The sequence below is a fragment of the Cylas formicarius genome, unplaced genomic scaffold (genome assembly GCF_029955315.1).
Source record: "Cylas formicarius isolate icCylForm1 unplaced genomic scaffold, icCylForm1.1 PGA_scaffold_1__22_contigs__length_36826433, whole genome shotgun sequence".
Classification (NCBI taxonomy): Eukaryota; Metazoa; Arthropoda; class Insecta; order Coleoptera; family Brentidae; genus Cylas; species Cylas formicarius.
Genome location: NW_026844264.1, coordinates 34,161,776 through 34,171,948, shown reverse-complemented (window position 1 = coordinate 34,171,948; position 10,173 = coordinate 34,161,776). Strand labels below are relative to the sequence as shown.

The following is a 10,173-nucleotide window of genomic DNA, read 5'->3' as shown; positions in this document are numbered from 1 at the left end:
CGACAAAAAAGTAATGTCCAACGACCAATTTTACATTCCACCCTTCTTCCCTGATGACGTACGACAAATTTTACTTTCTACCCCCTTAACCTTAACCTCAACCTTAAGAGTTGGAGAAAAGTTTATTGGACAAAAAATAATGACCTACGACCAATTTTAAGAGTTATAAAAAAGTTTATTGGAAAAAAAATTATCGCTTACGACTATTTTTGATGTTTCGACTGTCCACACGCTTGCGAGGCTGAGAAAAGTTTATTAGACAAAAAGATGATCTGGCTTCTGTGCCGACATCATAACGGTCACCTCACAATCGATTGTGATACATATAAATATATATTTTTTTGTTTTAAACTTTTGAGCTTAGGAGCTGCTGTAAAATAAAAGGTAAGTTTTATCCTGTAATTTGATATGAGGCAGTAAATCTTCTATAAAATTACAAATCGGAGAAAGTTGCTACGAATTAAATATCAAAGTTTTGGATCAGCAACTTTCAACTTAACAGCTTAAAACTTAAAAAAGTGTGAAAGTAGAATTAAGTTTGTTCATTAGAAAAGTTTATTGGATACAAAAATGATTGCCTACCCTGCTGCCAAATTTCAATCCCGTACGACCATTTTTTACTCCTAATTTTTTCTCACAAGATTCCATAACCTCGACCGAGCAGTTTTATTCGTCGCTATCGGCAACGTCGCCCGTTCGTGGCGAGCCAGTGTGAAATGAAAAGAAACGTCTGCAACATCAAGCGCTGTTCGTCGCCGACGGCTCAAAACGGAGGTAATTCGATTCGAAGTACGATTTCGATACGTGTTTGCAAACAAGCGCATTCGCAGTGGGCCTGGCGAAAAAATCCCGCACGGAAAACGTCGTCCGAGAGCAACTCGGCCGATTCGTCTGTAACTTTGTCCAAAGACCGGGCAACACGTACCACCTGTACCAAAAAGACTCCGGACAGACGTATTTCAGCATGCTCTCGCCGCAGGTAACGGAAGGCCGGAAGTACAAAATTAAAGTTCGTAAAACCAAAACCATATTACACAAAATCGATTTGCATAACAAAAACGACTAAAAACAAACGTCAAACACCACTATGCGAAGCTCGACGGATCTTCTTCTTTTTATCTAGCTTTCCAGAGAAAACCCACTAAGATTATTCGCCGGTTACCGAAATTCGTCAAATCTGCGCTCCCCTGAATACAACGCGTGACTCTTCACAAAGTGAAAATGTTCGAATGATATATTTTAGTTAAATTAGCCGTACCCATGTAGCTATTATAAAGTGGAGTTTATAAAAACGCGCTGTAAGTCTCTGAAATCCGGATATTATTGGCAACGTCGACCCAAGTTGTTGCCACTGTCACAGAATACCACGGTTGTTTCCGTTTTTACTGTTTGGTGAGGGATCGTTTGGGTGATTATCTCAATTTTGTCTTTCATGGACTGAAGGTATTGAGAGATTTTTGGACAAGTGATAAATCTGGTTTTGACGTTAATTTCTTAACAACTGTTGATATGTGTTCAGTGATGTTTTGAGTATAAGGAAAGACAACAGTTGCTTGATCTTATTAGTAAACTAACCAAGAGGTAATTTTCAGGAGTGGATCGAGCCTCCCCACCTGTACGTAGGCAGTTGGCGGCTCGAGACGGATCGCACTTGGACCAGGACGCAACCGGAGTCCGAAAACGAAATGGAAAGCGAATAAAACATGCAATCAACTATAAAATTTAATAAATATCTTAACAAATCAGTCAGTACTCAACATGATGCCAAACTGAACACGGCGACTCGATTTCTAACGCTAGGCTACTAAGGGTCGGGGTTACGTTATCCTGTGCGCTGAAAAAGTAGAAAAGTTGGGGGGGGGGGCGCATTACGTCACTACCTCAAAAAAGTACTCCGTTCCTTAAATGAAAACGTTACGACCCTCCCGGTGCGCAAAATATAAGTAAAAATGCGATTTATACATAAATAATCGACAATTTATCAATATTTTCAAAAAATAATATTCCTTGTACCAAATTTACTCACAAGTCTTGGGGAGCCTCAGCGGCTCGTCGTCCTTGACGGTAACTTCGTGGGCTTGATCGTGGTAATTGTACACCACGTGCAACTGCTTCGGCTCGCCCAACGCCGGGTCGAAAAATCCGGGCAGCTCGCTCTGTTAAATTTTTAATTATACTCGGTCGTTAAGAGAGTTTTTTTTTTTGAGCACCTTGCAATTTTCGTGAATCACCAGCTTGCCGTCTTTGACGAGACATTGAACGGGCACCGTGACGTCGATGACATCGTTCACCATCTCGGTGTCTCCTCTCCCTGTTACGATGAAAAAGTAGATACTACTACTAGAGGTGCGGAAATTTGATTTTGTAGTGGTTTTTTTTTTTAAATCGCATACCTCTATTAGGTGGCATAGTACGGTGCTAAAAGTTTTTCCCCAATATTTTTCATTTGTCGGACAAAAACTAGGAGAAGGTGGTGTTAAAAACCCAAGATATGTATTAAATATTTTAATTTTAAAATAAAATTTAAAAACATTAGATTTCAATACGCATGATTGGTTGCAACGAATTAAGGCCGCAATAAAGGATTTTTTTTTACTAAAATGTTAAATCAAACCGAAGTTTGCTGTTGTGTAAGCAAAAATCTACTAAATAACACGAACTCAAAGGCTCTGAACATTTTTATATTTATATAAAATATTGACGTTTAAAACTTCTTCTTTCATTTGAAAAATTTTTTAAATTTTAAAATTTAAGTACTTAATAAAAAATGTTCAATTTTGTAATATGTAATCGTAAAAAATTGCTTCTTCAAAAGCCGTTATAAAATGTCTGCGTCCTTGGACTTTGTTAAACTTTAACGCAAGTGTTAATCCACAGTATCTTCATTTTAGGTACTTACAGGTACTTACTTACTGAACTATCCAGAGAAAACAGCCTCGCAGGTTCAAAGCTCGAGAATCAGCTAAATACGTACTTACTGGAAGGATCAAAGTCAAATACCTCCGTAATATAAGATGTTAAAATAAACGCTTTTACTTATTCGAAAATACTCCGCTTAATCAAATTTAAAAAGGTCCATTTACGTTTAAAAGAAAAATTTAAAGTTCATACAAATATTCGTTACGGTCCATCTCATTCAAGACCTACTTAATGCAGAATAAACATCTGTTGGGGTGGGTTTTACCACGGTCCTGCGAAGGTCTGCGGTTATGGTACTGTAAAATACTTAAAACGCCAAAGCAATAAATGCACTATATTTTTTGGTCGTATTATTCTTGAGTTTATTGACTTTTTCCATCGGCATTCCGCTGACAAGAATGCCGTTGTCCTGTGGTGAAATTTGCTTACTTATAATAATATATTTCGTTTTCCTAGTGTACATTTTCAGTCCTCTATATTGCTGGTCGTACAATATCGATTCAAACGATTTCGACGAATTCGAAAACACCCTGTATAATAAGAAAAACAAAAAGAAAGCTGGCGCTCGTACCTGCGTCGAGTTTCCCGTAGACGGCCTTGACTACGAGCAGACCCCTCCTGCTCGCCTCCTCCTCCCTGACGCGCGCGTACGCCGCCATCATCAACTCCTGCGCGGCCATCGCGTCCCGCCTCCTCTCCAGCAGTTTGCTAAAATTGTCCCGTCTCTGTCTCTCGACCTTCTTCGAGCGTTCCTCGCGCAGGAACGGTTCCACCAGGCCCCGCTTCACCACCACGTAGACGATGAGCGGCACTACCGTCGCGTAGAACACCGGAGCCGGCATCACTTCCTCGCAGAGGTCGATCGGCACAAGGTAGGTCTGACTTGCTCGCGTCAACCTGAAACTCGGTGTAGGTTTTTTTTTTTTTTTTTTTTTTAACAACCTTATTTTGAGCTTTACGCCCGCGGGGACCCCGCAGACCACCGAGAAGGCAAGACTGCTGTGCTTCGATACCTTCTTCTCCGCCCCGTACTCGACCACGCCCCCGAAAGTGCCCACCCTGCGACAATTTTTTTTATACTGTAAAAAACGATACCATACCGTATCAAACTTTACTTCAACAATTTCGTTATCAAAGGCTAGAATCAAGACGAAAGAAATCTGCATTAATGTTCTTTTTACCATTACGAAATTGATTGTTCTTGACTGCTAACTAGCGTGAGTTTCAATTGTAAGGTACTGTTTCACAAACAGAAGTAACGTAATTGACTTTTACTTTATTTTAATGACAGGGAAAAATACCACTTAATAATCATGATTCCTCAACCTACATAGTTATATTCTTTAATTAAATTACACAAACAGAATATGCCAATAAGGCCTGTAGTTTCTTTCAAAATTTACACCCGACAAACAGGTAGCACTTTTAATTTGTGAAAAAAATTGTATTAATAACCCACAGTATTGTATTTAGTGTAGCTTCGATGAGTGGATATTTCCTTAGTTTCTTTTTTTTTCTCTTTTTGCGATAACGTGCGGTGCGGATCTGGCTCCCAAAATTTCAGTATTTTTCGCATTTAATGGAAATATTTTTAAATTCGCTGACGATATGAAGTTAATTGACAATATAAGAGACAGTTTAACATTCTCCGATTAAAACCAAACGTATTTTTTAAATAATAGTCATAGCCAAGCGCTATTGTACAATGTATCCCAAACTAGCTTTATATATTTGAGGATCTATCTATAAGAGACCTAATATCAGCTAAATAAAAATACTATTTTGTGATGACGTCCTCTATAGCAATGCAAATATTCTGAAAACGTTATTTTTAATAGAATTGAATGTTTTTACTTACATCACTCTATATTGATTTTCAAAAATTAAAAAGTTGCCCTCTACTGGCGATAATACATAATATAATACACCCTGTATATAGACGAAAAGGGTACATGCAAAAATTGTAGCTCTAGACGCAGCCCAAAAGAGCGTTTGTCCATGGTTTATCAATTACGACCAATGAGTACTCAAAAAAATGGCAATGGGACGTCCTGCACATTTTTGGCTAAACTATATTGAAAATTATGGTATAAAATATGGAGATTTTCATCTCTGAAAACCCCCGAAAAAAAAAGCTAAAATTAATTTGACTACACCAACACAAATTAAAAACAAACCACACACATGAACTGTGCAAGAATATACATTAATCTGATGATGCCATTTTTAGCGCAACATCTCACCTGTTAAATTAAATTTATGTTTTGACAAATGATATGCGGGATTTTTTTGAAAGCGTAAGGGCACAAATTTTGCTACATTGCCGCATTTTATTTTACACTTTATCTGTCTTCTAATGATTTTCAGCCAACAGTTCCGGGACCTTACTTAATCGCCAGCTTGAGCTTGAGCTCCCGCGCGATCATTTTGCGAGTGTAGTGCAATTGGAACGACGAATGCGGGACGCCGACTTGCAACGAAACGTTGAAACGGTTATTCTCTTAAGAAAAGAAAAAAACAATAGCGTCATCGAGGAGTGGTGATGGCGTAATTTACCGGTGTCTCGGACGAGTTGCGTCGAGAAGAGGGAACGCAGGCCGCCGTGGTACGAAACGTACCCGACCGAGTGTTTGTCGATCTGCATCGCCAGGGCTGCCAACCGAAAACGTCAGTTTAAAACGATTTATGACCTATATACTCGCCGTATTACTCGACATTATTCCCGGACGCACGCCCTCTGGCGTGAACTGCAACACGGTGCCGCCGTTCCAGAAGAACCGCTTCGTCAGTGTCCTAAAGGCCTTGAAGGACACCGCGGGCCCGCTACCTGCGTAAAAGAAACTTACGCACCTCTAAACGGCCACATAGCCTATTTTTCCTGTTACTTGTATATTTTTTTAATTCTGTGCGTGGTCCGTGATCTACAACGTTAACTAACCTAATTTTAACCTAAGCTCAAATGACAGCTCCTAGTAATACCACACAATAGTAATTAAATATGGTTAGGTAACCGCTGCTTTCGCGCACTGTTTGTGAAACATGCCAAATAAGAAACTTTCCAGCGCATTTCTAACTAAAAAATGAATTTTGAAATTGAGCCAGAGATAGCAACGGTATGAACCAAAACTTCGGGCGACTTATGCGCCTTGTTTTTGAAAAGTTGGAGCAAGCGAGGTAAAGTACCAAATGTTGTGTTTTCTCTGTTAGTGGAAAGTGACAGCATTAGTTTTTATTGTTGCAGACGTGTAATATTGCAGTTAGAACTAAGTCAAATCAAGTAATAATTCTTTCTATCGCATCTATCGCGAAGCTGTGCGCTTTGGAAACTGGATCGCCGAGTAACGTCACCCAATAATACCAGCTGCGGCTGTGGTGAGAGGAAGCGTATCGTGTTTACGGATCTTGATAGTGTCCGATTGTACTTTCATATTTAATACATTTTTTCGAAAGTACCGTCGACTTAGACTCCCCAGTTTACGTAATTAGGGCACCTCTTGAAATTTCTGCTTTCGGTAACTTTATTCGTTTTTCTTTATTTCTATGGTTAAGATTACCAGGATCATTTAGTCAGACTTTATTGGTTGTTAAGCTTATTTCATGCTCGTCTTCAACTTGTCCAAAACGCGTTAAAATGTTAGGTTAACTTTCGTTTCCTTTAGTTTAGAAAAAAAAGTTTGTATAGCAAAGGAAATGGGCACTCTGCGTGACTCACACGCTCACAATTTGAGAGATAAGCGAATAAGGGGCATAGAAAAGATTTCCTTTAAATTAAAAAAATTTTCAACAAATACACATAGAAGATGATACTGTTTCCAGTACATAAAAGCAAATCATTTTATTTTTATATTCAAAATCTGAAATACTTAGTGTTTACTATATTAGAATTGGCAACAAACCCTACATTTTAAACTTTAAGAAAAACATATTCAGCCCCATTTTGAATTGAACTTTATGAATTAGTAAGGGATTCAATAAAAAATTACTGATACAATCTCCGCAAGTCAATATTATCCCTTATCCTTGCATTTTTGTTTTGTTTTGCGGTCTGTGAAGTGTAACAGACTAACGTAATCACGATCTAACTTAAAATGACAGATTCCAGTGCGAATGACAGAAGTGTAGGAGGCATTAAATATTTCAAATTTTAATTGTTTACAAATATGCAAGTATTTGATTAGTTTTAGTTTATATTATTGAATTGATAGAGAAAACAAGAAAAAAGGGCCATTATTTAAAAATATATAAATGCAATGCAACTTGGCAACAATGTATTAGAGTCAAAGCGGTCTCTTAAAATTGAATGCCATTATCATTGGACAATAGGCAAATCCTTTTTTCTAAAAAATTGTGAACCTACTTATGAGGTAGGAGGTATTTTGTTGTCTTTTTTTTTTGTTAATTTTGGTTTTGAAGTTAAAGTCCATAATTTTTCTGACCCACCTGAGGAAAAAATGGCACTTTCTCGAGATTTTGCGCTTACTTCTAATCTAAGCATCTAAGCTCTAACGAGGAGTCGAAGCACTAAGTAAGGAAACTCTCGGACTTACCGACCGCCATTTCCACTTCTGCCCAACTTTTATGGGAGAACAGGTGTCTCCAGCTCAGGTTGACTCCTCCGCCGCCGACGCCATTTTGCGCGTGGAGCTCCCCCGACAGCGTGCAAGTGTTACTGCGTGTAAGCGGAAAATCCACAGACTGCGTGAACTGCATTGAAGAAACCTCAATGTTGGGAAGACTGTAAACAAGACCAGCCGACTCGTATTCATCATCAAATAGGTCGCCGTCATATGGGTTAAACAGGTCCGCTGCGTTGATGGCTATCGTTACGTTCCCAGTGGGATTAGTCGCTTGTTTCTTCTTCCGTTCGGCCCTCTCCTCGGCCAACTGCTCATACTCGGCCCGGATCTCGGCCGGCGTTTTGGTTCTCTGCACTATCTCCCACCCTTCGATTTCGAGACCTTTGGTCCCCAAGGAATCATAGATGGCCCTATGGTGCGGGTCGGATAAAACTAAAACGTCCAATACAATTAAGGGAAAACGAACGTTTTGCCTCATAACCACCTTCGTAGGCACGTTTAGTTTTGTTGAACATGGTTTCCGCTTTCGCTTTGAGCGCGGGATCTAAATGCTTGTCCGGGTGGTACATACGACTTAACCTCCTATACGCGTTGCTTATTTCCTCCTTCGTGGCCTACACGAAAACGTGATCGTGTTAAATACGTTCTATCGCGGTCGTTATGGTTTTACCTCTTTTGGGACATTTAAGAAGGAATAATAATCCTCCTCGGCCACCGTTTCATCGTCCGAGTCTAAATCCATAGCTAGTTTTTAAAAGAACCGACCCACTCGCAAAATTCCACGCAGTCGACTACGAAAAACTTTGCATGTTTAAAAAGTTTTAATTAAAAAAAACCCGAACCGAAAACTTATTGAATAATTTTGATCTTCGTCAAATCTTTCTAAAAATCTGATCCAGGCACAGACCATAGAGCAACGTATAAATACGGCGCGGAGGAATTTCACATTAATTTGTAACCGGTAACGAAAATTTTGTTTGACAAGCTTGCGCGTGGACGCGAAACCAGAGACCCATAAAAATAAACGTAATAACCTAACCAAACTGTTAATTTAACGGTTTATTTACGCAAGGTGCACAAAGATAGGATATCTCAGTTTTAAAAATAGAATAACAATTCTCTTCAGTCCATTTTCATCCTCAGAGTCTAAACTAAACTTTACAAAACCACGTTTGACATAAAGAAACTGAGCCAAAAGTTATTTAATAACTTTGATCTTCCTCTAAGACAAAATGCGGACTTGAAAATTGAGCCACAAGCATCTACATTAAAAAAAAAATGCAACACCTTTATGGTTATTTAATTCAACAACGACAATTATTTTTATCAATTTAAAAACAAATAGTAAAATCAAAACACAGTGCGAAATTACGGGGCAGCGACTGGTTTGAATAGTCAAAACTACAAATATGACGTCATACGAATGAAGCGTCAAACCACTGACCTCCAAACATATCACGTACAATAAACTGACCAAATTCTATTGAAGGGTTTATTGGTCCATAGTTGTTCAAAAAGAAACCATCCCAAATTATAATAAAGTAATTGCGAAACTGCCATGGACTCCGTATATATCTAAATTTTAAAGTTTCGCATCACGGGCTAGAAATAATCACGGATCACTGTGTGCGCCACAACGGGGCTCAAGTTTGCATCAACTCGGAATCCTCTTCGCGTTTCCGCTTCAAGCTGTTCTCCATCATGTGGCCCGAGCCAGTGGGGGAGCCGGCAAGCTGAATGTTCTGGGTGATCTGAATCTTGGGTTTTAAAATAGTTTTCTGCTGCAAGGACGGGGCGCCGCTCACTTTCGTCACTGTCTGCTTGAGGGCCCCGGCGTTGGTCCTTTTCAAAAAGCTTATGTTCGATTTTTGCATCATTTTTGACATGGCCCCCGCGCCAGCATTGTAGTTTTTCTGTAGCCCCTTTTTTTGGACGCTCTTCAGGGTGTAATTGCACGAGGACAAACAATATCTGTCCGGCGGCAAGCGGAGCCCGCAGTGGGGTTTAACAGCGGGGAGTAACGTGTAGTTTTTGACCGAAGCGCACTCGAGCACCACTTCGCGCGGAGGTGGCATCGTGAAAGAGTTCTCCGTCGTAAGCTGCAGTGCTAGCTTTATGTCATCCACATCCAACACTTTCTGCTTCGGATTGGTGGCGTACATTTTGGCCTCCTCGAGAATCGATGTCGCGTATCTGTACACAAATTCTGTGAGCTGCACGATCGTCTTGGGCTCGTACTCCGTTATACCCATTTCTTTCATGATGGCGAGTATTACTTGCCCATCTTTCGGGATGTTTTTGGGTGGGTTATTCTTTTGCTTTTCTTTTTCCGACATGGCGCGAGTCGAATGCTCGAGGCTCCGTTCGAAATAACGGATTGAAACGGCTTGAAAATCAAACGACTTTAAAATCAGACCCCCGAATATTTTCTATACGTCCACGGTTCGCGTCACAGACCGACGACTGGCCTATATTACAGAACACGAATCAATAAGCAATACAGCTGGCTAATTTTAATACCTACTCCTTTTGGATTTATTTTTAATTCGATTTAAACGATGTTCAACAAAATGTCGCAAGGAGTTAATACGACGCAACGGGTTGTCCAATTTTATAAACGTTTTGGGAAGTAAAAAGGAGACCGTTCGAATTGAGGTATACGCTCAAAGTTATGTCA

At 39.7% G+C, this 10,173-nt stretch overlaps 3 protein-coding genes across 4 annotated transcripts; 1 reads left to right on the top strand and 2 right to left on the bottom strand.

Annotated features, from left to right (window-relative positions):
* Positions 1-545: 545 nt before the first annotated feature.
* LOC132697405 (uncharacterized protein C1orf50 homolog) lies at positions 546-1,731 on the top strand. Its single transcript, XM_060662895.1, has 3 exons — positions 546-774; positions 831-979; positions 1,593-1,731. Exons 1-3 carry the CDS (start codon positions 717-719, stop codon positions 1,698-1,700), a joined length of 315 nt encoding a protein of 104 aa, XP_060518878.1. The 5' UTR covers positions 546-716; the 3' UTR covers positions 1,701-1,731.
* Positions 1,710-8,439, bottom strand: LOC132697403 (dnaJ homolog subfamily C member 11). Of its 2 annotated transcripts, none has more exons than XM_060662892.1 (11): positions 8,167-8,439; positions 7,981-8,110; positions 7,467-7,928; positions 5,630-5,746; positions 5,476-5,571; positions 5,308-5,419; positions 3,862-3,978; positions 3,491-3,801; positions 2,211-2,311; positions 2,027-2,156; positions 1,710-1,834 (listed from the first exon to the last, which is right to left on the bottom strand). In XM_060662892.1, exons 1-11 carry the CDS (start codon positions 8,236-8,238, stop codon positions 1,818-1,820), a joined length of 1,665 nt encoding a protein of 554 aa, XP_060518875.1. In that variant the 5' UTR covers positions 8,239-8,439; the 3' UTR covers positions 1,710-1,817. The 2 variants fall into 2 exon arrangements, with proteins under 2 accessions (XP_060518875.1, XP_060518874.1); XM_060662891.1 differs by having other exon boundaries at positions 3,491-3,816; positions 8,167-8,437.
* A 325-nt stretch (positions 8,440-8,764) lies between these two features.
* On the bottom strand, positions 8,765-10,154 carry LOC132696417 (transcription initiation factor TFIID subunit 9). Its single transcript, XM_060661230.1, has 2 exons — positions 10,021-10,154; positions 8,765-9,964 (listed from the first exon to the last, which is right to left on the bottom strand). Exon 2 carries the CDS (start codon positions 9,830-9,832, stop codon positions 9,140-9,142), a length of 693 nt encoding a protein of 230 aa, XP_060517213.1. The 5' UTR covers positions 9,833-9,964; positions 10,021-10,154; the 3' UTR covers positions 8,765-9,139.
* Between the last annotated feature and the right edge of the window lie 19 nt (positions 10,155-10,173).

Bases quoted from the DNA above. Each gene is read 5' to 3' on its own strand.
- LOC132697405 (XM_060662895.1), top strand. From the start codon at position 717: ATGAAAAGAAACGTCTGCAACATCAAGCGCTGTTCGTCGCCGACGGCT. The intron at 775-830 runs GTAATTCGATTC...GCGCATTCGCAG, and splicing joins GCCGACGGCTCAAAACGGAG to TGGGCCTGGCGAAAAAATCC. The intron at 980-1,592 runs GTAACGGAAGGC...GGTAATTTTCAG, and splicing joins TCAGCATGCTCTCGCCGCAG to GAGTGGATCGAGCCTCCCCA.
- LOC132697403 (XM_060662891.1), bottom strand. From the start codon at position 8,238: ATGGATTTAGACTCGGACGATGAAACGGTGGCCGAGGAGGATTATTAT. The intron at 3,979-5,307 runs GTAAGGTCCCGG...AAATTGTCGCAG, and splicing joins AAGCTCAAGCTGGCGATTAA to GGTGGGCACTTTCGGGGGCG. The intron at 2,312-3,490 runs GTACGAGCGCCA...TCATCGTAACAG, and splicing joins CTACGGGAAACTCGACGCAG to GGAGAGGAGACACCGAGATG.
- LOC132696417 (XM_060661230.1), bottom strand. From the start codon at position 9,832: ATGTCGGAAAAAGAAAAGCAAAAGAATAACCCACCCAAAAACATCCCG.